Source organism: Prorops nasuta, unplaced genomic scaffold (genome assembly GCF_024137725.1).
Source record: "Prorops nasuta isolate Cenicafe-Biocafe unplaced genomic scaffold, Cenicafe_Pnas_1.2 PNAS00022, whole genome shotgun sequence".
NCBI lineage: Eukaryota > Metazoa > Arthropoda > Insecta > Hymenoptera > Bethylidae > Prorops > Prorops nasuta.
The window spans coordinates 326,824-354,546 of record NW_027116819.1 but is presented as its reverse complement, the minus strand read 5'-3'; the positions used below and the strand labels follow the sequence as shown (position 1 = coordinate 354,546).

The 27,723-nt window shown below is 40.9% G+C and overlaps 3 protein-coding genes across 7 annotated transcripts in view; 2 read left to right on the top strand and 1 right to left on the bottom strand.

Moving 5' to 3' along the window:
• Positions 1-273: 273 nt before the first annotated feature.
• On the bottom strand, positions 274-26,938 carry Surf1 (surfeit locus protein 1). 4 transcript variants are annotated; one of them, XM_066739989.1, is made up of 6 exons: positions 26,697-26,938; positions 1,308-1,651; positions 1,118-1,239; positions 857-1,054; positions 619-789; positions 274-538 (listed from the first exon to the last, which is right to left on the bottom strand). In XM_066739989.1, the coding sequence occupies exons 2-6, from the start codon at positions 1,518-1,520 to the stop codon at positions 325-327; spliced, it is 918 nt and encodes a 305-aa protein (XP_066596086.1). In that variant the 5' UTR covers positions 1,521-1,651; positions 26,697-26,938; the 3' UTR covers positions 274-324. The 4 variants fall into 4 exon arrangements, with proteins under 4 accessions (XP_066596086.1, XP_066596087.1, XP_066596089.1 ...); XM_066739990.1 differs by lacking the exon at positions 26,697-26,938 and adding an exon at positions 7,067-7,117; XM_066739992.1 differs by lacking the exon at positions 26,697-26,938 and adding an exon at positions 2,216-2,318.
• On the top strand, positions 2,286-6,923 carry LOC136781186 (ATP-dependent DNA/RNA helicase DHX36-like). 2 transcript variants are annotated; one of them, XM_066739977.1, is made up of 14 exons: positions 2,286-2,401; positions 2,493-3,395; positions 3,460-3,649; positions 3,719-3,893; positions 3,964-4,112; positions 4,175-4,298; positions 4,372-4,567; positions 4,877-5,141; positions 5,231-5,523; positions 5,596-6,028; positions 6,121-6,341; positions 6,411-6,487; positions 6,559-6,641; positions 6,705-6,923. In XM_066739977.1, the coding sequence occupies exons 2-14, from the start codon at positions 2,945-2,947 to the stop codon at positions 6,727-6,729; spliced, it is 2,682 nt and encodes an 893-aa protein (XP_066596074.1). In that variant the 5' UTR covers positions 2,286-2,401; positions 2,493-2,944; the 3' UTR covers positions 6,730-6,923. The 2 variants fall into 2 exon arrangements, with proteins under 2 accessions (XP_066596074.1, XP_066596075.1); XM_066739978.1 differs by having other exon boundaries at positions 2,320-2,389.
• E23 (Early gene at 23) overlaps positions 7,267-27,723 on the top strand; it is a 91,674-nt gene continuing 71,217 nt past the window's right edge. Inside the window, exons 1-2 of the mRNA XM_066739979.1 lie at positions 7,267-8,710; positions 11,015-11,570. Of these exons, the coding sequence (XP_066596076.1) occupies positions 11,458-11,570 (113 nt within the window). The 5' untranslated portion in view covers positions 7,267-8,710; positions 11,015-11,457. The remainder of the gene's footprint in view (positions 8,711-11,014; positions 11,571-27,723) is intronic.

Here is a 27,723-nt window from a genome sequence, read left to right as displayed (position 1 = left end):
ATCAAAATTATAAATATCTATTTTTATTACGACGTTGCGATATTTGTGTATAATGTATATTTTTACAAAGATATTTTTTCTATGATGTGAATTTCATTGTGCTGTAAAAGATGGCCATTGTTGCTCGGCTTTTTAATTATCATTATAATTTCTGTTGTTATTATTATTAGCATTGTTGTTAACATATAAGGCAGACTTACATTCTTCGGGAGTTAGGCCCATTATGATTAATAGAAAACTCACTTGTTATGTTACAAAATAAAAGATTCTATCAACATTAACTCTGTTTTATTAATGAACCAAACTTTTTAAAAACTTAATAAATTACATAACAGGCATCCTCCTTATAAATTGCTTATGCCATAAGTATGATGTTGCTATTGTCAATGAATACCAAGTAAGTATATAACTAAGATGATCATTTCTTACTGAAATTTTTGTTTGACCACTTATTGGGCCATTTGGTGGATCAGTTGTAGAAATCAGATCTATATATATTGGTGCAGTTCCAGCCAATTCTGCCATGGCATTTAAATCCCTAGAAACACACACACACACATTAGCAAACTTATGCTCTATCCTATAAAATGATTTTTAACTTTTTGACATGACTCTTACCTGTAAAGCCATACACCATCCTTAGCAGAATTTTGTTTAATAAACGGTGGCCTTGTCTCATTTAGCCTAACAACTCCAACAATTTCTCTAACATCATCCTCTTTGGTTAATTGTCTTATTTTATTCTTACATTCTCTTGGAATCCACCCACGATTAACTAAGATAGTTACGCTACAAAAAAAAGTATGTATTATCTGTCAACCTAACATAAAAAATATTACATTTTTCAAATGCTTACTCTCTATCTTCCAGTTTAAATGGTGTAATAACATTGAAACCTGTATTAATTTTACCTACTGATATTAATCCAATAGATTCCACATTAGCACCACCATCCTTAATCAAGGACTTAGGTCCTATAGTAAACTCTTTTTCATACAAGAATTTACCTCTTACTTTTACCTTATGATATTCTTTTGTATTTAATTCATTCAGGCTAAAAAGATATAATGTATTAACTACTGTTCTTACAAGTGATATTTATTACATTTGAATATACTTCTCTGGTAAATCTACAGGATCTTGTGACGTCCTTCTCTTCATATCATCTATCAAATTTAATTTCCATTTTAACCTATAAATTTGCCACGTTCCAAGAACAAATGTAATAGCTGGAATAATCTATAAGAATAATATTAAAAATATTTATTATACAGCCATTAAATAATTTCACATTTATCAAAATTTACCAATAGAGAATACCCCAAAAATTCAGGGGATTCTTTGTTCTCTTCCTCCAAAAGATTACGTTGCAAAAAATTATAATTGTACGTTGTTTTGTTTTCAGTTAAAGTCTTATTTATACTACTATGCAATACATTATTCCTTTGAACGTTCACATATCTCTTGAGCACGATAAGGGCTTTAAAATTTTTACACAACTTTCCAATGCTTAGATTCATTTTTATTATGTTTGATTTCAGTTGATTGTTAAGATCGTGGTAAGGATGATTATTGATAAATTCATATTCTGCACAAATCCCAATCCTATTAGACCAGTTTCGCGCTAATTCAAATTGATTCCGATCACAGACTGTCAACAATATCGAAAGAGAGGTTATGTTTTGAAAATGTATTCTAGTTATTCTACTCTAAAATGTATCATATACTATGTATGTATGGACAACGTGTGTGTGTATGTGTACATATACATATAGTCAAGGTAACACGGTGTGCATTAACCGATTAACCAATCAGCACTAACACTATGGTAATGAATGAAAATGTGTAAGAGGTGCATGTGCATATTATCAGCCTGCTATTGTTTAATTTTCCAATTGTAACGCATGCTTTTGAAGTGTATGTTTTCCTAATTTTTCTATACATATACATTTATTTCCATATTAGTTTGTTTATGTCGTTTGCAGGTGATGACATGGGCACACGGTGTCCATAGTTTCTCTGCCTGGAACTATCTATGATTGGTCAGTAGGGAAAAGTCTGGTGACCTATCAACCAATCATATCAATTCACTTGATAAACATTTATATCCAACAGAATGCACCCATTAGCTTGTCTCTTTACTTAAATGAAAATGACGTTATTATTAGCCAATGTTATAGCTTCAATTTTGAGTGTGGTTATATTAACAGTTTACACTTTTTTGAACATCTAGAGCCGACACTGTTTTGATTTATTTTATTGGCATATAGCACGTGGCTGACAATCGCATGACCATTATGGCCAGCAGCAAATGTGGCAGCCTGGTAAATGGTCCCCTCACTGGCACAACTGTCACAACTCACAACTACCTCTTCTAGTCGTAAGCCGGGTAAATATACAGGCAAGTAAAGCCGGGCGATTTACAGCTGTGACAGTTTATTTAAAATGAAAAGTTATTATTTGTTAAGAGATAATATTCGTCTCATTTACAGAATCTAGTAGCACCTTATAAAAGGTATATTTATTACTGTTGAAGGTCCTTAAAAAGAAAGTTAAAATTAGGTAGATTACTAATAACTGCCTAGGAGGACTACATTGAAGTTTTACATCAGTTTTCGTAACACGTTATAATTTCAAGTAGAGGCGCGCTAGAGCCTGGTATTGGAAATTGAAAATAAGGGAAAGCCCCTTCTACAAATTTGATCTGTGACGCCATATTTCGTTTTCTACTATTCTACTGTTTCAACTTCGACCGTATCTATATAGTTCTGTGATCGACTGATTTACCGTGTTTAAAACGTTTACGTAACTCTTAGTCAAAGATTTTTATCGCCACTCAAGTACATATGAATGTTATTTTAAATAAATTCTAATTTATTGTTAAAAAATTTAAAGGTATAAATAAAATATATTATTACTTATTTGTAAAACTTTTGGGGATAAAATGGATTACAATAATGATTTAGATTCGCTAATTTCACGCGAATTACACCGCAATACGAATAAACGAAACAATTATAGATTAAAGTTTCAATATGGAAAAAAAAGAAAAGAAGACGAGAATAAATATGATTATGCGTTTGACACGCATATTAATTATGAAATGCAATATAAATTTATAGATATCGATGATTCGATTTTTAAAAGACGTTTTCTAGCAACTGTATTTGGCAACATCGAAGATAATCTTAAACATGCTACAAAGATTCCTTCAGTATGTGAAAGAAATGTAAATTTTGATCAACAGTTCTTAGATGAATTGTTAGCAAAAGAATTTTGCGGTAAATATAAACAGTTATTAACTAAAAGATTAAAGTTGCCAATCTATGAAAAAAAAGATGATATACTAAAGTTAATACAAGACAATCAAATTATAATAATTAGTGGGGAAACTGGTAAGTTTTTAGTTAAGACTATATATATTTTAGAAGTTAAAGCTTATTTGACTTATAATTCCAGGTTGTGGTAAAACAACACAGCTAGGACAAATTATATTGGATGATGAAATAAGAAGAGGTAATGGGAGCATAACAAAAATTGTATGTACTCAACCAAGAAGAATTGCAGCAGTGTCTGTGGCTAAGAGAGTTGCTTTAGAGAGACAGGAACCGTTAGGAGAATCTACAGGATATCAAGTTCGATTTGAGAAGTATGAAATTATTTTTTATGAAATAAGAATAAGATGTTACCAAGATTATATAATTAATTTTTTATTTAGAGAACCACCTAGGCAACAAGCTAGCCTAATGTTTTGTACAACTGGTATACTTCTTTCCTACATGCATACTGATCCAGCGTTAAAAGGTTTCTCTCATGTCATTGTCGATGAAGTACATGAGCGCTCGACTGAAGTCGATTTTATCCTAGGTTTACTTAAGATGATTATAAAACAGGTAAGACCTCTAATATAAAAAAGTATGTTTCTTGTCATTCTCAAAAACTCTATATTTTTCTATTTAACAGAGGAAAGACTTAAAAGTGGTTATCATGAGCGCCACATTAAATGCTGAAGTATTTTCCATATACTTTGATAATTGTAAAGTGCTGCATATACCAGGACTTATGCATGAAGTCAAAGAGTTTTACTTGGAAGACATTTTGAAGTTAACAGGGTTAGTAGAATTTTCATAGTATTAATTTGCATAGTATAAGTTATTCTAGTTTTTGTATTTAGTTTCAAATTTGGGATGGAAAGCAGCAATTTTCATGCTCAAGTTGAAAGACAAAGAGCTTTACGAGGTCGTGAAAATGACTTTTATAGAGTCGTTACACCTTATCTCTACGAGCTGAACGAACAAGTAGAATTATTTAAATTCTAAATAATGTAGACAAGTATTAAATAAGTTAAAGTTAAATAGAATACTTCTTTAGGGAACTTATCCTGCAACTGTAATTGATCAGTTAGCAAAAGTAGCTAGCGAAGAACTGTCCGATAGGCTGATTGAGACAGTTCTAATACACATTTGCTTATCACATCGCCCAGGATCTGTTTTAATATTTTTACCTGGAGAAGCAGATATCATGAACCTATATAGAAGGCTGGAAGAAAGTGATATCTTCTCAACAGGTAAACTAATTGAATTAGTCTTGAACTGAAATCTGTAGTCAACATTGTAAGTAATTTTCAAAGAGAATGTGGGATTAATGAGGGTTTTCAAGGTAACCATGGCTTATAAATTTTAAAGTTAATATTGATTTTAAATAAAATCATAATAGGATAGGGGTTTTACAGGTATTTATTTATGTACCGTTTTGGAATATTTTCCATTTAACGCAACAAAATTACTCTATACTATATTTAAAATAATAAATAATCATTTTGTAATAACTTTATTTGGTTTGCTTCAAAATAGACTGATTAAATCAATTTGCTTAGAAAAATATAGAATACTTATTCTATATTCTCGGCTACCTCTGGATGAGCAAAATGAGGTTTTTGAGATACCTCCCTCAGGAGTAAGAAAAATTGTACTTGCTACATCTATTGCCGAGACCTCAATAACCATCGAGGATATAGTGTATGTAATAGATAGCGGAAGAATGAAAATAAGGAATGTTAATTATAAGTCTAACGAGCAATACTTAGAGCCAGTGTGGATCTCCAAAGCCAATGCTAAACAGAGAAAAGGCCGTGCTGGAAGGTAAAACCAAAATGAACTTAAAATAAGTATAAATTTGTATTAAATATGTCATACCAATATATTACTGTTTTATTTTAATTATATTTTAGAATTCAGCAAGGCCAGTGCTATAAATTATATACAAGAGGAAGAGAGAGATCCTTTGACGATTACGTTTCACCCGATATATTACGAACCCGTTTAGAGGAATTAATATTACGTGCCAAACTACTACAAATTGGACAAATCCAACCGTTTTTTGAAAGTCTATTAGATACACCCGAAATGGAGAGCATCCAAATATCCATTAAATATCTTATAAAGTATGGAGCGTTAGATGAAGAAGAAAATTTAACTCCTATGGGCTATAATTTGGCACAACTCCCTTTGGAACCAGTAGCAGGTACACATAAGTTTAGCTAGCAGCAATAATGACATAAATTTTTTCTAAAATATTTTAATCATTTTTTTCTAGCTAAAATGTTGATTTTTGGAATATTTTTCTCTTGCGTCGATCCAATCTTTTCCATTGCTGCTTGGCTTACCGAAAAAAATGCTTTTTATAAGCCTAAAGATAAAAAAGTAGAAGAGGAGGCCAAATTGATGAAATTGCGATTAGCTCAGGGAACATTCAGCGATCATATTACTTATGCAAATGCACTTAATGGCTACGAAGAAGCGTGGGAGGAGGGAGAAGATGCAAGTTTTTGTAAGAAATATTGTTTAGCGCGTAATACAATGAATCAATTATATAATGCAAAAATTCAGTTTGCGCAATATTTATACGATATGGGCTTCTTGAAAAGTCCAGATCCGCTATGTGCTGAATACAATAGAAATTCGAAGAATAATACTTTGATTATAGCTGTCGTAGCGGCTGCATTATATCCAAATATTGCTGTTGAAACGTTAGTATTAAAACAGTTTTCAAAATATTAATAATTTTCTTTATCATATCTTATGCTTTGTGAAAATATTAACAGAGGTATTTATCATTTAGAAAAAAAACCAAATATACGGTTGAAGTTATGACCGATGAAAAATCGGCACGAATTCATCCAAGTAGCGTAAATGCGATAGCAGTGTCAACGAAAAGTGAAGTCAGTAATAGCAGATATGTGACGTATTATACTAAACAAGTTTCAAGCCTTGCGTATTTATACGACACAAGCTATATAAGCGAAAATATTTTTGCATTCGCAGTTCTTTGTAGTTCAAAAGGTCTGATTCATCTAAAGAAAGTTGTTTAAAATGTGGTTTTATTAATATTAATCATATGTAACTTTGTAGGACAATCGGTATCTATGGGATTATCCTTGGATAATTTAAGAAGATTATATATAAATCGAAACAAGCAAAAAATTGAGGTAATAACCACATTATTATGACCATAAACAATAGAATCTTTGATACTTCAATAAAATCTTTGTTTTCGTAGAAATTCCATGAATTTCTGAGTTATAAATTTACGCATCCTGGGAGCATTTATAAAAGTGTGAACGAAGAGCAGGAACTAATTAAGTTAGTATAATTAATGTAATTTAAAATAAATTATTTCTATTGCCTAATATTCATTATTTACAGGAGTATCATCAAAAATACAAGATAAGAGATACGTCATACTATATACTGAGGACATACGTTTGTTAGTTTTTAAGTTAAATATGAAACACGCAGTATGTTACAATTAAAAAGATGTATTTTTGTATACGTTTTAAAATGAACAATAGACGATTACTATTTAAATGCGATGTACAATTTACTGATGAAAAAAATAGTGGAACGATTGCAGATAAAGGAAGGTGTCCAGAGCTGAAGATTTTGCGTTTTATTTCGTAGGAAAAGTAGTTTTACGAGCATTTGTAAATGATTCTATCTAAGTCTTTATTAGTATTAGTTTAAATCGTGGAATCTAAAGTAATTAACCAATAACAAACATCACTCACTCAACAGTTGTCTATTGCTGTAAATGCAACTATTGGTAAAACAGCAGGAGAAAAAGCTCTCCACGTGCTGGTGGACGTCAGTCAAAGGAAGTAGGGATGAGCGATGAGGGGACTAGGGGAAAATATGAAAAGAGAGGAGAGAGAAAGAAGCGAGAGAGTATGAAGCGCGTTCCGGAGTCCATCGAACACAGGCGGCTGGCGGCCAGCTCGCGCAAGCCGATGTTAGCCGATGTTGTCTGGGGCGCGATCCGATTCTTCACGATCCTCTTCGAACTCTTTCGGACTTTTCACTTCAGTCTTCAGTCTCGCCGCGGTCTCGCTCGTTTGGTTCGGGTACAGTCGCCTTTTCTCGTCTCTGCTCGGCACCATCGGTTTCTTTCAGTTCTCTCCGGACTACTCCGACTAGTCCGACTGCGAGTTCAGTGTTCAGTGTTTTCAGCTCAGCAGCAGTTAGCCGAGGCAGCCGACTCAGTCGAGTCGGGTCAGTCTGCATCTGAACGTCGCAGGTGTCGCGCCGCGTTTTGCGAACTCGTAGCGATTATTTAAACTTCAAAATAATCGAGAGTGAAAGAAATCTTGTCCTCGCATTTTTTTTCTATCTCAACCACGAATGCGAAAAGATGTAATTTAAGGGAACGTTTCCAAGAACTCATCACCATTGCGTTTTTCCAAACAAGATTTCAAATCCACCGCCTGTATGTTGGGACTTGCGATAACCGCGGAGACTTTCTACCGGAGCTTTTTCTACCCCGACGACGAATAGGATTTGTAGATTGGTGCAACCGAACTTCCCGCTAGGCGCCATCTTGAAAAATTGAAAATTTGGGGGTTCCCGCGATCGAGAAGAATCGATTCGGTAACTGGAGAGATTCGAATCAGAAAATTGGAAGCTTGAAGAGAGAAGAGTCGAGATTGAATTGGATTTTAACGTGAGAAATACACGAGCTGTGTCGAAGTGTAGGCAAAAGGGTAGGATTTGCCGTGTGAAAAAAGGAGAGAGATTAATGTAATAAATTCGGGGAGCTTCTCTGGATTTGGCGAAGTGCAAGCTTGCACGTGCGAGGGCAGCAGCGAGGTTTGAAAGATCAAGTGTGGGGGGTGGGCGCATGTGCGGAAAATTCGGCTGAAATTCCGGGAAGCTGGGAGGCTAAAGCCGGCGAGAGTCGCTCGGGTCCTCACAGGGGGATATAACAGGGAAGCAAAGTGGTGTGTGAAAACAGATAAAAACACGCCGGAGCAGTTAGGCAAATGGTTGATTGAACTACTACAAAGGAAAAGAAGGTCAGGGATGAAACGCTGGATGTGGTGAGAAGATTTTACGACCAATTCGAAGAGCTATTGGTGGGAAATAGGAAACAAATTGGGTGATAGAGGACGAAGGAGAATATTTTGATAAAGGCAGGTGAAAATGCAACGAGTTCGTTGACTGCAATGGCCGCGTGGCTGGTGAATCGTGCAAGTGTATGTGTTGACAGAGACAGTGACAGTTTCTGCGGGAAGAACGGGAGTCGATGCTGGTTGGCCGAGTTTCGCGTTTAACGTTGAATCGAAAATCGTCAACCCCCGTGGAAGCCGATATGATAAACCGTGCTAGGTGCAACGACTTCCACTCAGCCCTGCTGCAGCTGCATTCGAGAATTACAGGTTAGTCTACTATCGATTACCCCATCCAGTTTTCTTCACTGGCTCTCTCTCTCTTCCTCCCCCCCCCTCTCTCTCTCTCTCTCTCTCTCTCTCTCTCTCTCTCTCTACTTCGGTCAACGTAACTTTGTTTATACTTCGCAAAGCTTTATACCTTCCACTATATATCCAATCTCCAACACACCCTTAATGCCTTCATCGAGCCTATTTTTGCCCGCTGCCTGGCTGTCCCTGTGTGTGGCACAAATTAATGCATCTCCGTGATCTTTTCCTCCTTTTTATCATAATTAGCTATATACATATTTAATACTAGTCCACTCTCTGTCTCTTCTCCCTTATCGGAGTATCATTTACTTTGCTCACGAAGCATTTATCGTGTACTTATTAGGTCTGTTCTTTTTTTCTATACTTTTATACAGTCTGAAAATGCTACAAAAGATTCTGCATACATGCGTTATACTATTTTAAGTGCTGAAAGTGTAGACAACGAAAACAGACCTATTTGCCCCGACAATTATTGTGGATGCGATCTAAATTTCTAAATTCCACGAATCTCCGATGAATATCTGCGATAGACAATGAAGTTTTTCTAATATTACGAGATAAACCTAGTGAACTAATCTTTAATCGTTAAATCGATCGGCTTGTAAGTAATTGTTCTAGCGATCCGCTCGACTGAGCTCCGGTGGGGTAAGGTTAGGACATTGTTCGTAAAATATTGAACGGTTTCGAATTGAATTCCTGGCGCGGCGTAAAGTGCAATAGCACGCCTAATTAGTTATAACCCGTCGCGTTATTAGTATACTCCGAATTCGCTCGGTTTACGGCTCGGTTGCACGTTTATTATAGCCAAGGTCATTGATCGTCGTATCACAGATATGGAATTTTAACCCTATATTTTCACATCGGACGATTTAACGAGCGTTAACGAGAATTATCGTACAGACATTAACGCTCCGACCCACTTTCCTCGATTCCTACAAGCTATAAACGTTTCAGCTTGCAAAAAAGACTGTACACGTACAGAAGCAAGGAGGAAATGGCGATGATCGAGTATATTTTCAAATTTTCGTTTTTGGCGGGAAAATAAAAGAAGATAAGAGTACATAAAATATTGAACACTATATATTTAACGATAAGGGAAGCCCCAGGATTAACGAGCGTACTCTAAAGTAGATACGGCGAGTCGTGAAAAGGCAAATCTTTGGTTTTCGCGAATTGGAATAGACGCTGTGATTCGGTCTCGCGTTTCTTGCGTTATCAACGGCGGATAATCTCGAGTAAACCAGGAACGGCGTATATTATTAAAATCTGCCGGCGCTGCACGTGCACACCGGACGAATGTTTGGTCAAATGTACCTTAAGCCAGACAATAGCATCCCCGCTAGACCTCGCGGGGCGTTGCTAAACGATCCAAATATTATCGTGTTTACGTATTCTCAAACCGTTCAGTTTTTTCTCTATTCCCTCCGCTCGAGCCTAGCAACTTCTGAGAATTCTACTTGCTTGTTTACAGTCTCGATCTGTACGAGCCTCGCATTGTTTGCATCGAGTTTTCAACGAAACTTGTTGGTGTATATAAACGATTGATTCTTAGTCGCTATAATATTCTCCAAAATATACTAATATAGGATAGAATCTCTCCGTCGCTTCTCTCCACTCGCTTATCTTATCGATTCCGTTAATTCGTGCTCCTCGTTAGCGATGTTTATTCGTTACATCCGTAAATTTTTCAGACCAATCTCGTTCTTAGATCCGGATTTGAGTTTGTGCAAGGGACTTTTGGGCAAAGTGCATTCTCGCGTGGTACCGAGGGGACTGTTTGGCAGCGTTTCGATGCGTTGTTGAAAAGTGGAGGGGGGTGTCGGAGGTGGGGAAGTGGAAGATTATTGTTGGTGCACGCGCTTCATCGGAAATGGGTCACGCGTGTATCGAACAGAAGTGACACAAGAATTACAGCACGAACGTAATCGAGAAATTCCCTAATCGAGCGCTCGGCACGATTTTGACGAATCATTTGGAATTCCATAACGGGACCCGAGCCCGTGGCACATATGTTTATTCATGAAAATTGATTGGTCCCTCTGGCCGTAAACTGGAGGAAGATTTTCGCTCGTGCTGCGGATCCAATCGGACGCGTCTAATTGTTTGCTTGGCCCGTCGGGAGGGACGGAACTGGCGCGCGCGTTAATTTATTCTCTCTCAAAGTCGTCATAAATGATCGGAGACGTCGGAGGGTGGATTATTTATCGGTAAGTTTGGCTGCTCGCTTTAAAATAGAATTAACGTTCCATTAATATCTTTCAGGCCGGCGAATTTTGCGTTGCTGACTCGTGTGCTGTTAAAGAAGAAGAAGAAGAAGAAGAAGAAGGAGGAGGCGGAGGAGGGGAGGGGAAAGAGTCGAGCCGAACCGAGCCGAGCCGAGCCGAGAGTGAGAAAGGTGAGAGATTCGGGGAACCGGAACCGGAAGAGCAAGAAGGGAATTGGCGGAGCTGTTGTTGTGGGGTGGTGATAGAGAGGTGGGGTGGAGGAGGTGAGGGAGTGGGGAGGGATCGGTGACGCTTAATGGTGAAGAACGACGAGGGCCGTTCGGTCTGGTCGCCCGGAAGAAGATGCAGGGGGCCCAGTGCGTGCTCGAGCGGATCCGGTGAGTCCGCGGGTGCTTTCGAGGGCGATCAAGCCAGTTCCTGGAGCGACCGGGTAGCCAGTGAGAGCAGCCGGCCAGCTGGGGCAGCTACCAGCCGGTGGACATGATTATTTCAAAGGATCTCTTCCTTCTTGGCGACCAAGATTATCTGCGCCTTCCCAGCAACGAGAAGCGCCAGCAACGGGCAATGGGTCGCCCGGTCATCAATGCTCCCAGGTCAGTATTCTAGTCTATACTCATTTTTTTCTCTTCCTCTACATATATGTATATATAGACATGTCATTATCTACTTTTATATGTACTTGCCGTCGAAACACTACCGTGTCTCTTGATATACAAATACACACACCACAAGTAGTAAAAGCTGAATGCTTACATTTCGGTCAGACACCGAGTATATACCTTCCTCCGGACATTCATCTTTTTCCTCATTTTGTAATTTAACTGTGTTACGTCAATTGGAGTTCTTTTAATTTGCATTTATTTTTCATCGTTAATTGATTTATCAGTTTTTTTAGGTTCTGAGAGAATATATAAAAAGTATAACGCAGTTGGATTCCTGTGAGATTCCAGTTACTAAATCTTTCCTGCGAAGAAGTTATTTGTTATAAAAGATTTTCAATATTTTTGAAAATTGCTTTGGAGTATGGAAAATAACGTGGGGAAGTGTAAAGAGAAAGAGCTTACTCGATAATATATAATATATTAAATTTAATGGAAGACTATTCGTTGTACGTGGTTTAAGAAACAATATTGCACATTTTGGTATCTTTTGAGAGTGAATTGATGTGTCTCGAGTAAAAATTTGTAACTTCGTTTTACACAATTTATCGATAACGAACGAAGCCATTGGATTGATTTATATGGTTTAAAGTTAATTTGTTAATGAGCGTTCGTTAGTTTATTTAAATTCACTGTGATTATGCATTGAAGTAGATAAAAAAAAGTGAGTTTCCAAGTAGAATAGGACTAATATTGTCTTAATCAATTCGTTCCGAATATAGAATTGTGATTTTAAAAACTATAGAAACGTCGCACCGTTGAAACAGCAAAGAGTGCAAAATCGGGCTACGAGGGTGATATTTTGATGTAACAAATACACGAAAGTAGAAAGTATGCTGCAGGCGTTACAGTTTACGTTCCAGAAACAAACGTTACGTTGTAACGTATGTGTTTAACTTGTAAAATTGTTGTACAACGATAAACAAAAAGTGCAATATTAGTATTAGAAGTAAATAAAAAAACAATTATGGTTCCACAATATTTCAAATGACTAGTAACGAGTAAAAAAGAATTTTTGCTTTATCCAAAAATTGTTATAGTACGCATTTGTCAAAAACGAATAATTATAGAGCTTAAGGCTTTCTCGCACAACTCTACGCATTTTCCAACCTTTAAAGTGCATTTTCCACAAAAAACAAGAACCACGATTACACACAAATCCCACGAAGAAACAATAATACATCGATGAACAGAACTCTGAGAAAAACAGTATTTCGAATATGATTTTCAATTCCATGAAATAGTGAGAGAAACTGTACAATTAATCTTCAACGTTATCTTCCCGCGTTTCTCGTCCATCGTTCATATCGATCTTTTGTTTTTCCGAATTTCAAGATGAAAATCGAAATCAATCCCTCCCCCTGTTTTTCATATACATTTTCTTGCATTTTTCATGAGAAAACCCAAACGTCCTTAAAATCGCAGTAACGTCGGAAAATCGGAGCTTTACCGAAAAAAATCAACAATTTTCCATTGTTTTCCCATTTTCCCTCGTTAACCTTCGCCGCGTCGATTCGTCGATACGAAATAAACCCTATTTTCACGTTGTTACCGTTCTTCGGAAATGTTCTGTTCGTTTTAAAATACACAAAGCTTTTTTTTTTGTTATTTTCTTGTTCCCCAGTGAAATACTCGCGCATATCTCAATAGGAATTTCGTGGCACGAGGAAGTCGCGCTATCTGCCGCTCTTGGATTATTTTCTTTGACGCGCTTAACACGTCGAGATAAGCTATTCTTTTCGAACAAAGCTCCTCGCGCTTGGCCGATCGTGGCTCTCGAAAGCGTCGAGATAATTGCCACTGGGGATCTTGAAGAGCGTCTGCACGGAAGTTTGCGGGAAATAAATAAAATATACACGCGCGACGATTTCGCGCGAGTCTTTCGCTCCCCGTGTTTTCCTCCATTCACCGGGAAAACGAGTGTATTTCGTTCGTTTCTAATCTCGCGAAACAAATCAATCCGAAAACTCGGAAGTTAATCGAGTCTTTGATAAGCATCTTTGTACAGTGACTGGAAGAGAGAGATAACGCTCTATACAGGGTGCGACAAAATAATTTGACTTTTTCGGGGAAATCGACTGCTGATAACCGTTGGAACAAACCCTGCGAGTCCCGTTGAAATCGAAGCGGTAATTACCGAGTTACGGCCGTTTGAAAATTAGCATTTTCTAGCGATATTCGATTCTTAAAGTTGAGCTATCACGGCGCTATGACGTCATGCGTAATACCGTGGATATATCTGGATCGATCAAGAGGCTTTAAACGAGTTTTAATTTATATTTCAGAGGCTCGTGCGCGAGCCTTCTGAGCGAGCTGACTCGGATCGATACGATTATTTCGTTACACCCTGTACATGCGAGACGAATGAGGGATTTTGAGAAAACGAAGACGATGTAGCGTGAATTTTGCGAAGGAAAGAAACTAGGGTAAAAGGGTCGAAAGTTTTACGAGAAATGCCATTCGGACTAGGTTTTGATACTCGGTTCTTGAAGAGGGTGGGGGTAGATTCGGCGGTTCAAAATGGTCCTTGAGTGCGAGCGAGTCGACGGTCCCTTATCGTGCAGTAAAAAATTTATCAGCAAACGACGCGTCCGGTGCTTGCGCGTACGTTTGCCTCCGGTTTCTGCGCGTGCATGTGTGTTCGCGTGACACACGCGAGTGTGTTCGCGCGCGCGGGCGCAATAAAACGACTGCCAGAGTCGTTCGTAATTCCAAGTGGCGACCTTCGCCGTGACATCCATTTTGTTCCTCATCTTTTTTATTCGCCGCAGGAGCGCAGCCTCTGCGAATCCTTGCGATTGCGACGACGATCTTTGCGAAACTCGACGCTCCGTGGCGAAATTACGGCAAAAATTGGAAGAAGCAGCTGTGGTAGGAGCGCGGCGATTGGGAGGTGAATCTTTAGGTCGAATCGGTGAATAAACGCGTGATAAAATATGAGGAAAATCGTCGATTGTTGAATTTGAACTTGGCACCTGTATAGTTTGAGGTTAAGGTGACTCTGCGACGTTTATTTTGTTGCTGGCCTCTTTGATTCTCCACAGAAGCGCAAATTGCAAATCTTTCCGAAATTGTGGCAAAAATTCTAAGAAGAATCAGCTGCGATAGGAACGCGGCGATTGGGAGGCGAATTTTTAGGTCGAATCGGTGAATAAACGCGTGATAAAATATGAGGAAAATCGTCGATTGTTGAATTTGAACTTGGCACCTGTATAGTTTGAGGTTAAGGTGACTCTGCGACGTTTATTTTGTTGCTGGCCTCTTTGATTCTCCACAGAAGCGCAAATTGCAAATCTTTCCGAAATTGTGGCAAAAATTCTAAGAAGAATCAGCTGCGATAGGAACGCGGCGATTGGGAGGCGAATTTTTAGGTCGAATCGGTGAATAAACGCGTGATAAAATATGAGGAAAATCGTCGATTGTTGAATTTGAACTTGGCACCTGTATAGTTTGAGGTTAAGGTGACTCTGCGACGTTTATTTTGTCGCTGATCTCCTTAATTCGCCACAAAAGCGCAGTCTCTGTGAATCCTTGCGATTGCAACGACGATCTTGTGGCAAAAAATCCAAGGAGAATCAGCTGCGATCGGAACGCGGCAATTGGGAGGCGAAACTGTACGTCGAATCGGTGAATAACCGTGTAATAAAATATGAGGAAAATCGTCGATTGTTAAATTTGAACTTGGCACCTGTATAGTTTGAGGTTAAGGTGACTTCGCCTACGAGTATTTCGTACAAACTTTCGAATACCGTCGAAACTCCAAGAAAATGCGAGAAAGGAGCGAAGAGTGGACTGAAAAATATTTGTAGGTTAAAGGAAAAGCGAAAATGGGTGAAATGAAAATTTGGCGGCGATAACGGAGGAAAACGTTTGTGGAACGCGTTGGGATGGTGGGAGAGGGGGGGGGGGGGGGGGTTGCAAACGGAATGGGAATGCGATTGCAAAAAGGAGGAGGGAAATTGATGAGATTTTAGGTTTGATGTAGCAGAGGGTGGGGGGGGGGGTGGGAGGCAGTGGATGACAATGGTAAAATTGCACGGAACGGGAATGTAGGCGGTAGAAACTTCTTCTGCGAAGGCATCCAGGCAGTTTGCAACCTAGAAATGCTCGATCGAAAGAAAAATCGCCGGTTTCTCCCGCGGAGAAAAATCGAGTCTTCCGCTTGGAGATGAAACTGTTCCAGTTTCCCATGCGTGACCCACTAGGCATCTCGCACACATACCGGGTGACTGCTGCTTTCTAACACAGCCCCGCCTGTTTTCCGTACAATCAACGATAATTGAATCTCCCGTAAAGAAAGTTACCGTCATCTCTCTTCTTGCCTCCCTTTCCTTCTTTTCTTCCTCTCTTTCGAACATTCGCGCGCAAGGATATCCTTTCTTCTCTCTCTCTCTCTCTCTCTGGGATCGATATCACCGCGCCCTCCCCCCCCCCCCCTCTCCCACTCTCCCGCAACTTTGACATCGTCTTAAAGACACACAGCTGGAAGAGGAGGACCACGCGAGGATCGATTGGATTCGGCACGCGGCTCACGGTGGATTTGGAAGAAAAAATCTCCGCATTGTTGCGAGATGTATACTTTCACAAAGTAGAATTCCTGCTAAGAAATTGATGCTCGAAACGATATCGAGGAGGGCAATAAAGTGGAAATAAAAATCTGGACAAGTCCCCAATGTTAGTTCTACTTCTACAAAGTAGATTTTCTTGTAGAAACTCATTCAGCCTTAGAAATTCATCCTCAATATGATTGAGGAAACGAGTTAATGTTGGGAAAGGCAAGAAGGAACGCGACTGCTTCCCTGTGCGATTTTCTAATCTCGATTTGCTCCATTAACGTAAGCAAAATTTTCACCTATAAACAAATGGTAGGCTCGCGCGTATCACTCGGGACTTGTTCCTTTGTCCATAAAGTTATTCAACTGTACACAGTCTCTCTCTCTCTCTCTCTCTCTCTCTCTCTCTCTCTCTCTCTCTCTCTCTTAAAGTTTCTAACTGATTTAAGCGCTCGCGTGTTTGTCCGTTTGCTCGTGCTCGCGTCGTGTGTCGTTGCAAGATCGTCGTCGTCGTGGAAGACCTTTTGACTTAGAAATTACGCTGGAATATGAAAGAAGGAAAATGTTTGCGAAGGATTTTCTAATCTAAAATCGCGACATTTCTCGTGCGTTTACGAGTATTCGTGCGCTTGTATACTTTCAGCTTTCCTCCTTTCTCGCTAGCCTCGCTCGGCCCGAGATTTTTGTTTACATTTTTTGCCCGCGTCCCCCCGTCTCTGTTTTTGTCGTTCGGGTGGCGTTGTGCGTGCTCGCCCAGCGCAATGTTTTTGTTTTTTCTCTTTCTCTCTCTCTCTCTCTCCAAGGCAATCCAATACGGGATCGGTAATAATTCTCGGGTTTCTCGGGAGACCGTGGCATCTTCTCGAGTTTTAACGCACGCCAATTAGACTTGACTTACATAGAGTTCAGTGAACGTTCGGTATTTCTAGAATTTCCAAGAGACACGCCTAGGAAAGTAATAATCGGTGAACGTTGCGCGCTTTATCGGAGGCTCATTTTTCGCCCCGGCACGAGTACCGGAGAGAAAATCAATCGAGCCAGCCATCTAATTTTCACATTTCTCGCGAAATATTGCTTCGTTAACACCGATACCGACCGACGTGGATCCTGGTTCAAGAAACTTTTATGCATGTATATATATTTGGTATAAACTGTGTCGCGCGCCGCGCGCGTTACAATAATTCTCCTTTAAGAAACTCTCCGCTTTATTAATAGCGTTGTTCTACGTACGTACGTACGTATACTCGGGCATGGGGTGTCGATTTATATAGAATTTTCATCGAAGAAGATGAAGAAGAAGAAGAAGAGAAGAGGCTGCAGTCTTTTGTGCAAAGAGACGCGCGAGCGGCACGAGGACGATGATAAAAACTTTACTATAAGCTGTAAAATAATTTCAGTCGGCGTGCCGTGCTCTTACGCGAGTAATTGAATTAATGGACTCGGCCATTAGTAGCGGGAAAAACGTGGAGAACCAATTTCCGATCCGTTTACTTATTTCGCAATGGGATTAATGGCTTCTCGCGACGGTATTAGTTTTATTAATGAATCCGTTAGGTTGGCCAGGCTTTCGTTTATATTCGTGCCGAGGCAAATTGAGAAATTGCATTGTTGCCGAGTGTTTCTTTGTCGCGAAGGACGTTTAATAAAAAAAGCGCGCACGTAAGCTCAGCTATGTACTATCTGTATAAATATTTATTTATTTATTTATTTATATATATATATATATATATATGTATATGTATATACGATTATAACAGAGCGCGTGGAGAATAAAGGAAATAAAAAATAAAGCTAGCTGGAAGAATTTTCAAGCGGGGCCTGCGTCGCCAATTGCCTTAAGCAACTTTCTAATATTTTGTAATTCCCACGCGTTAATAAATTAAGAACCGGCAAAAGCCATTAAGCGGAAACTGTAAAACTAGTATTAAAAGGTGATTTGTGGGGATTGCGGCGTTGTTAATTTTTGCACCGGTTCTAATTAGCGACGGGGCTGATTTTTACGCGAAAATGAAATATTGGTTAATTGGGGGGATGTGTGAGCGCCGCGCGCGCCACGGCTCGTTCCGTAATATACGCGCGATAAATCGAGTCCGGTGCCATTTTGCCAAGCACGCAATTAATCCGATACGTTCTTAAAACGCAACCGTGGAATTCTAACGCTCCTCGAGCGAAGCTGACCATAAAAGTCACTAGATAACTAGGTTTCTACTATCTCTAGAACGAGCGCCTCACCTCGCACCGCAACTTTGCCACGCACGAGATCTCCTTTCGTTTTTACGGATTCCTTAATTTCATTTCGATCGAGCCATCATCCTTCGATCTTCCCACAATTCTTACCTTTGATCAAAATGTAATTTTTGCTGTATCCATTTCGACCATTCATCGTTTCCTACAACTTGTGGCAGTGGAAACACCAGCCACACTTTCGGACATGTTGGTCCTTTGGTTAAATGTGGGAAACGAAACCTTCGATTGGACAATCATCGTTTTTTTAACAAATTCCTATCGTTCACGCATCAAACTCATCAAGTTTCGTCCGAAATAATTTTAAGGTTCGTTAAAGTACAGTTACGGACAATTTTTCAAAGACCGTTGCGCTGATGATCTTACCGGGCTGAGCCGGAGTCGATTCGAGTGGTGAAATTACAAGATAGAGTTGGTAAAAAAATTCAAGCTTTCAAAGTACAGCTCGTTGCTTGATTCCGAATCATTTTCTGAATTTTCACCATGAAAATACAAGAGGATACATGGATCGATCCACTTCGAATCGCGGCTAGTTGTCGCGTTGAAGGCTGGTGGGGCAGCGTGGAGGGAGCGAGGAGGAAAAAAGTGGAGAGAAGGAAATAAAAATAATTGCTCTGGCGACAATCGAAAGCATTTCGAAGAAACGCATCGAGAGAAGTGCATTATATGCACGTCGCGCAATTTCCCGGCAAATTAGACTTGCGAAGCTGATAGGACATTCAAGGACTCGCAGTCCAAGGAGAATAGCTCATTTTTTCTATGCTATTGATTGCATCCACCGAATATAGGGTAATATTCAATCTACTTAATGGCATGCTTGCTTGCCTGCGTGCACGTCCTCGATTTCATCTCGGCCAACTAACTACTAGCTGCCTGCTCTGCCACCTTTTTCCCTCTCCCTCTCCCTTCCCCTTACCCTCGCCTTTTTTCCTCCTGCTGCCCCACTTTCCTTTTGCAAAATTTACTCCACCGACTTTTATCAAACTCGGAGTCCCTTCGTTAACCAACTCCAGCAGCTTCTTCCTTCCTCCACGCGACGGATTCATCGAATTTCTTCCCAATTCAATTTTCTTTCTTCAGCGTTGGCTGTCGTACACGCACTTGTTCTGTGCCGTAGTCCCGAGGGATCACAGGGACGTAGTTTTAAATCTTTTACATGGACGGTGTGCAAAAGTATTTATCAATTTTTGGAGAGAAATTGAAAATTCACAGAGGTTTCTTCAGGGTCTACTCTCGTTCCTATTCTTCATACTTTCAACCGGTTCGGCTTATGGTTTATCCTGTGTGTAGTAATTTTGCGATAAAGATCGACAACTATCGACATCTCACGACTGCTCTTCCACCACTCGTTTTAATAAGACGTTTCGTGTCTCGGTGTTTATTAATAAAAGTTGTTTACAATTACATTGCCTGTGACCTTGTAAATAAAGTTTGCCAAGGACTCTTGGAACAATCCGTCTACAAGGTAATCCTGATTGGTTCTCCAACGCGTTCTTAAAAAGCTTTGCTGAGAAAAGACACTGTGGACGTAGTACGGCTTGATTCTCTCCAATTTATATCTTTGATCCGCGTGATAGATTTCTCACAGATTTATTGTCATAAGCTGTGTAGAACGAGAAACACCATTTATAAATTAAGATTTAGTTCTTGGATAAATGTTGATAGTCTCTCAAAACATTTGGAATAAATTCGTGAATTGATCATTCCAAAAGTGGAAATTTTCTGTGTACCATTGGCGTTGTTGAGGAAGGTCAAACGCATCGAGTTTACATAAGAGTAAGAACGACCATCCTTTCTGGAACCAAATACCTCCACCAATTCGATAGAATCTTACAAAAATTCCGTTTTTTCCCCATGAAACCAGAAATCAAAATCCTTGTCCATAACTCTCCGAAGACCATAAAGCATCGATCCAACGTCTCGTTATTGGACAAACGCGCGTTGATCGGCATTTCTTGACGAGGATCGACGGAGATCGAACCAACCAGCATAAATGAATCGGTTCACATCGAAAAGGAATAATGCGCGTGATTTGAGTTTGGCGGCACGACGCAGGGTCTATCGATTGACTCGAGGAGGACATCGGGGGCGTTGAAACCTTGGATGATATCTGGCGGGCTGTGGAGGAATGCGATTTGTCCGAGGGCGAGAAGGAGAGGAGACGGTGGAGATGTGGAAAATGGCGCGGTGCGCGTGCGCCGAGGGCAGAATTTGGCGAGGCGAACGTGACTTCCGGCCCTTACCGAGAGTGACCTTGACTCGAGCGGCGGCCCGCCCGGAGCGGAAGGCCCCTCGCCCGACACGATAGATAACTATTATAAGTTCCAATGGACTCGTGTCTCTCGCGTGAGGTAGGTCGGAATTTACCACTCGACTCACCACCATTCAAACTTCTCTCTCTCTCTCTCTCTCTCTCTCTCTCTCTCTCTCTCTCTCTCTCTCTCTATGTATATATACACAAACGTATATATACGGAGTGTCCGGTCTAGGAGCTCCAACCGGAAGAATCCAAATATGAAAAAAGGGAACATAACAAAATAGTTATATATATATATTTCTTTTGTTTATCTCGTACAATTAGTCCCACTAATAACCAGTTTCTTCTGTAGAGTAAAAATTACTAGGACAAATTTCACACAGATTCGCGCAATATTTTCATGGAGAAAAATTGAATTCCCCTCGAGCGAAAGAAAATGTTACTTGTGAAAAAAAAGAAGAGTTTTTTCTCCACGGTGTATATAGCGGAGACATCCGATGACCGTATGCAAATCGCATCCTTGACTCGACGAACGAAAGCGTTTGTGCGCGTGGTCCGTGACGCGTACGCGCGCGGTAGTGTGAGTGCGGGTGTACCTGCGCGGGAGGGTCGACGACCGGCATCAAAGGTCTCTCTCTCTCGTGAGGGCTCGAACCGCGCAATGCAAACTTTCCCTTTCGTTCGTGATCCTGATATTCACGCGTGTGCACCGCTATCCGCAACTGCACTTGCGGCCTTCCCCTTCGTTCTCTCTCTCTCTCTCTCTCTCTCTCTCTCTCTCTCTCTCTCTCTCTCCATCTCTCTCGTACACATATATATGTGTACACACGCAGACAAACATTTCTTTTCACTTTTTCCTCGCAAACGCGCAACGCACTTCGGCTCGTTGCTGAAGAGAGAAGAAATTAATGGAACGCGTTCTTTGAATCAGTTGTAAGTTAGGTTGGATTCTTTTCGTTTGGCTCTCCAAAAAGAAACTATGTTGCTTAGTGCGTTATGGTTGGATATTGGTTAGGATTATGGCGAGTGCGACGCTTTTCAATCGGGTAATCGTCCTGCAACGCGTTTGTAACGTGGCGTTAGAAGTGGGATAAATTGGAAGGAGGTTTCGAGAATGAAGCAGGAGTGGATAATGCGCTTAACGGTCTTCCGTTCGTTTCCTGTCGCGCACCTGTTACGCTGGGAGAGCAAGTGTCACTCGAGATCCGTTGTGGTACCGAGTCTCGTGTGATGCAACTGCACCGCGAGGTAAAAAAGTCGCGACGACCTGGCTTAATCGGTCACGCTTCGTCGAGTATCGCCGGATAAATCGCCCCATTGTTTTCCAATCCTCGTGACACGAGTGTCGGTCTCTGCGTCCAATGGGATTTGTGACGCAATCGTGTGGAAAGTTGGACGACCAGAGTTACGGAACCACGAAAATAAGACCGGCGAACGGATGACCGAGATGTAGCAGCGATGTGCATCAGTGGTTAAGTTACTTTGTTCATTGATGAGGTTTGTGGGCGAGTAATGCGAGACGTGGTTCTGGACACTACGGACGTTGGGTTGATTTGGTTGAGGACTTTGAGGAGTCTATGGACAGGAGTAACATATATCGAATCTAAAAATGAATACCGAAGTGCATCACCGGATGTTTTAATTTGTTCATCGATGAGTTTTGTGGGCGAGTAATGTGGAGACGTGGTTCTGGACACCGTGGATGTTGGGTCAATCTGGTTGAGGAGTTTGAGAAGTCATCTATTAACGGGAGTAAAGAACGTCAAATTTAAAAAATTAATACCGAACTGCAACACCGGGTGCGTTACTGTGTCCATCGACAATTTTCACAATAGAACAATACAAACCTTAGTTCTGGACACCACAGACTTTGGATCAACTTAATTGATGACTTTGAAAGGTCTATCGACCAGAGTATCGATCATCAAAGCTATAAAAAAGGAGTGCATCGAGGTCCCAGGAGGTTTTGCCGATCGAGAAGATTTAGCCTGGACCGAGTGGGACTCTGGATGGAACGGAGGGAGGTGGGGGGGGGGGGGGGGGATTATGTTAGTACTGCGAGGGTGCACGGGCAAATAAGGGGACGGAGGACGAACGAACGAACGAGCAGCAGCAGCAGAGGCATAATCGGTTTCGCTTTGGCGAGTATCGACGCACAAATCGCGCCATTGTTTTCGAAGCATCGACGAGGCGAGGCACGCTCGTTCGGCATGAACTGGCGAGTGCATTGTGCGCCTTGCGCGCGCGTCTATCGAAGCGAAGAAACTGGGACGGCAACAAGACCGATAACAAAGGAGCCACCACGCTAAATGCTCTTATACCGTCGCGCGCCGTGCAACGTGCATTCCGATTCCAAAGCGTTCTCTCCATCGTCACGCACCCCCCCCCCCTACCCCTTCCCCTTCTTCTCATCCTTTAATTCAACCTTCCATTTAATCGTGCAATTTCCTTCCACGACCGATTTCGTCCGATCCAATCGTTCCAGCGAGTCTTCGACGTTTCCCGAAACGTCCGTCGATTCTTCCACTTCTGGGAATGAGAGGATCGTTATCATATTGTTTGGTGTAACGCGTTACTCGTTTTGGTATCATCAGGATCCGTTCCAAGTGATTTCATTGACACTTCTGGCGGAACGTTCGTTAATTCTTCGACTTTTGGGAATGGAAAGGAACGTAAATTTATTCTTTAGCCTAACTCATATCGCGTCTTGGTATCATCAGGCTCTGTTCCAAAATGATTTAATCCCACAGAATCATTCCATTGACATTTGGCAAAACGTCCGTAAATTCCTCAATTTTCAGGAATAAAGAGGAACACAATCTTACCGTTTAGCCTAACTCGTAACGCATCTTGGTATCTCATCAGGCTCTATTCCAAAATGTTTCCATCAACGTGTGGCAAAACGTACCCACGAAATCTCTGACTCTTGAATGAAGTAACAAACGCGGAGGAGATCCGGACTCGTTTAATCGGTACGAAGTTAGCGGTTTTTAATGAGAAGAAGAAGGACCACAGAGACATAAGCAGGCACAGGCAGGCAGGCAGGCAGGAGAATAATCGTATTCCTCGGGCCGTCGCATAACGCGTCTCGGCATCGGGTTCTAAAGCTATTTCTGTACTGGTGCGCGCGCGCGCATGTGCGTTTGCCTCTCTGTACTATCCGTCCGTCCGTATCGGCGAACACACTCACACTTGCAGCCGCAGCGACGGAGTGCCATTCTCGAGCACCGAGACTCGCTAAAAAGCCAGCCAATTTCAAATGTCAAAAACTCTATCGTCAGCCACGAACACGGACGCGTAGTTGAAGAAACTAAAACACGCTCGAACCTACCAATAATCGCGTCTTTCCTATTAAGCTATTTGCGATTTTCGCCGCTCTGCGTAATTCGCTGCTCTTCTCCAATATATACATATATCTGCGATTTAATAATAATTATGTGCAACACTCGTGGAATACACTGAAACGTATCGATCAACGGTTTGCATGTATAAAATACAGAATTTTGCCACTCGAAACGTTCTTCAGCATTGGTGAAAAAAGACGCGTGTATATTCGTATATAAATACGAGAGATTAAAGTTTATCCCATATCTCACCTTTTCAAAGCCTTTTACTATTTTCGTTCGGAGAGTTCCTTATGCAACTTTTTTTCATAGTCTGATTCATAAGAAGATAAACGTTTTCTCACGTACGATATAGATATTAACCATTTTTGGATCGTATACATATATAGAGGAAAGTCTGGATTTGTTCTTGGAGAATTTTATCGATAGTTATAGAATGAACGAGAGCTCGTCGATTGGCTCGAAAAAGCTCGTTGATTGATTTTGAAGAGTTGGGCGGAGCCAGGGAAGAAAAGTTTGTATATATCGACTGTGGTTGAGGGAAGCCGAAGAGAAATCGTACATAATCGGGGTGAGAATCGAATGGATGAAAGAATTTGGTGGTCGGAGTGTTAAAAGCTACCGGTTGAATTTTGGTGGTCGTAAAAGTTTTGTTTACGAGAGTGCGAGGGATATCGAGTCGTCGAGGCTCATTAGAGGAAGCCGCGGGGTAAATTTACGCGTTCCCTTGCTCCTCTCAGGACACTCTAGGAATTATTTCGAAAGAGCCAAGACGTCTGACCTTCCCCACTCTCCTCGACACATCCCAATTTCGCGTCGGAACACAGCTGCTCGTCGCGATGACACTTTAACGATTCGGTGAGAATAAAATGGCCCTTTGCTCTCTCTCCCTTTTCACCTCCTTTAACTTCTTATGACTTGGATGTGATGCACGCGGGATGCTGGAGGTTCTTGGTCTTTTGTGTTTTATATTACACACACACACACACACATATGTATATTAATTTAAGAAATTTTGTCGATGTGTGTTTGCTGGATTTTTCTTATTTGTACTCTTGGTGAATTTAATCGTCGATAACAAGCTTTTATCGTTAGGGATTGTTTGGTCCAATACCATTAGAGGATGATACAACTTTATGGAATTTCGATAATTGCACTAGAGGAGTTTGAAACTGGTAAGGAGGGATGATTGTACGTCTTGTTCGATCTTAGTCCGTCAATTCGAAAGCGTGGGTGGTTAAGGAGACTGTGAGAAGAAAAATTGTATTTTTGGTTAAAGCTTTTGTAGTGGAAAATTTAGTAATTGTCAATTGTGCGTTGATTATAAAGCGGGATTTGAGACATTAGACTTGGTAAAGTCTCGTGCCGAGTGGTAAGAATTAAGCTTGGCACGAGCGATTGGAATCCAAAAAGAATTAATTCAAGAACCAAAGCAAACATTATTTAATGGGACACCCTGTATACGAGCTACGCAATTAATCGTTGCCAATCTACAAACTTTGGACAGAACGAAGAGTTCCGAAGCAACAAAGTTTTGAAAATATTTTATGTCGAGTCCTTGAACAAAAAGTTATTAGCAATTAAAACTTGTTAATTTCTCGCATCCCACTGTCGAGATAACGGTATAACAATCCGATAACGTCTCTCTATTATCCAGTATCCTCAGGAGAGTTCATCGACCGATCGAAAAGTTTGAACAAAAAATCTAGATTTCCTAGTAACTTTTTAACAAGGGACCAAAAAGTTGAAATAATTTTCTTTCACTTTTTGAGTCAGCAGGATTTAATGGTACACCCGGTATACACGCTAGATAGGTAGGGGGAATTGTGGAATAATTGAGAAGCGAATTCGAATTGTAAATATGAGAGATGAGTGTAGGAGCGTAGAAGGGATTAGCGTAACGAGCAAATTGGTTAGTGTGTTGGTTGGTGCACCGAGAATGAGAGTGAGAGTGAGAGTGCGTGATACGTGCGCGAACGCGTCCAAGGATAGAGGAGTCCCTCCAGAGCGAGTCCAGATCTCAATAGGAACGAGCAACGTGGCTCACGAACACAGCCGCAGGGGCGCGCGCGCACACGCGCGAAACAAGCATTAACACGGTTAGCCAGTCTCGCACCAATACATCGGTACGGCATCTTCCGTCGGCGTGCGATGCACGTCCGGTGCACCGGCTGCACCTGCGATGCATTGCCACTTGCATTCCAACGTCTATTTCCATCCTAGTAAAGAGCTCGTTAACAATTCATTACCAAATCCAGACATCCTACAGTTTTCCTTCTGCCCCGAGCCTCCGAAGAACTCGGTACCGATTTCCCCGAACGTAGAGAGATACAAGAGGGGGGGGGGGGGTTGTGGTCAAAAAATTCCAAAACTCGACGAAGCGCGTGTCGAGAAGATTTTGTGTTACGAAAAACCGTTGACGAGTTGATCCTTGGTGCACGGGATTCGAAACGCGATCACTTTGTTGCTATGAATGAAAAGCCGAGAGATAACTTTGTTGTATGTATACGATGGAGAAAAAAAAAGAATATGGGCAATAGTAGAAACGAGCGGAAGGGGGAAAGTGGTGAAATTGAACGTCCGCGCCTCGCCGTTTGATAAGATGAACAATATATGTACAATCACGGTGGTTATCGAGTCGTTAGCACCGCGTCGAGCTGACCTTTAAGCGTGGGGGTCAATTCTGTCTGTCCCTTCGTGTCACGTACGTGGCACGGCTATTTTCTCATAATACGCCGCGTCGTCGATTGACCCGCCTGCCTCGATTCCCTTCGCTGCTTTCTTCCAGAAACAATGTTGCACTTTCAACTTTCTTTCCTCTCTCTCCAAACTTATACGGGATTGCATTTTTAGGAAGAGTGTATCGATCCGTTTGTTCGCGCACCTTCTCTAATTCCGCGTAGTCTATAAAATCGTTTCGTTCGAGCAGTCTCCTTCGTTTTGCAGATTTGTTCGCTTCAACGAGAGACGAGGTGCTTCTATTTTTGTACTTCTCTGTCGCGTTCTTACTGTATTTGTATTTCACAATCCAAAGCTCCGCTTGGCAACATTGTAAGTCTCTACCCGTCAATCTAGCCGTTCTCTTCATTATCAGCACTTTGTTCCTTATCTCCCCGCTGCTGGTTTGTTAAACAAACAAACCCGACTCGGGTACTGAAATCGCCCTCTGAAAACCGCCGACTCTCCCAGGATCGATGTTGCTGTTGCTGCTACCCCCCCCCCCCCCTCCTCCTCTCAGCTCACCCATTTCTGGGAGTCTTCCGAATATTGCCAGCTATGTTTGTTTACCACTGCTCCTCTCTTTCCATCGCGTACGTGGTGCGACGGAATACACTGGATGCCTCTGCGTTGCTTTTGTTACATCGTAAACAAACCCTGGACAAGTCGAGTTCCAGCGAAAAACTCGGTTTTGTTACTTCACTATTCGTCGTAAACATATTTTCTATTATGTTGCTTTTACTCTTTTATTTTCTGTATTCCACTTGTTCCTCTCGAATGTAAACAAACGTGGATACAATCTATTTCTTGCACCGTCTTTTCATGGTAGAAATCGTTGTTTGGTTTCATTGAAAGTATATAAAGAGAGAGAGAGAGAGAGATAGTCAAAAATAAAGAGGATGGATCAAAGATCTATATATATTTATAGACACGGTTAAGAGACGTAGCGAGAATCGATTAATCGAAACACG

What these genes read in the sequence shown, in the direction of transcription:
- Surf1 (XM_066739989.1), bottom strand. Translation starts at nt 1,520, where the DNA reads ATGAATCTAAGCATTGGAAAGTTGTGTAAAAATTTTAAAGCCCTTATC. An exon ending in TTTTGGGGTATTCTCTATTG is followed by an intron (nt 1,240 to 1,307) that starts GTAAATTTTGAT and finishes TTATTCTTATAG; the next exon opens with ATTATTCCAGCTATTACATT. An exon ending in CCTGTAGATTTACCAGAGAA is followed by an intron (nt 1,055 to 1,117) that starts GTATATTCAAAT and finishes ATATCTTTTTAG; the next exon opens with CCTGAATGAATTAAATACAA.
- LOC136781186 (XM_066739977.1), top strand. Translation starts at nt 2,945, where the DNA reads ATGGATTACAATAATGATTTAGATTCGCTAATTTCACGCGAATTACAC. An exon ending in GACATTTTGAAGTTAACAGG is followed by an intron (nt 4,113 to 4,174) that starts GTTAGTAGAATT and finishes TTTTGTATTTAG; the next exon opens with TTTCAAATTTGGGATGGAAA. An exon ending in GAAACAAGCAAAAAATTGAG is followed by an intron (nt 6,488 to 6,558) that starts GTAATAACCACA and finishes TTGTTTTCGTAG; the next exon opens with AAATTCCATGAATTTCTGAG.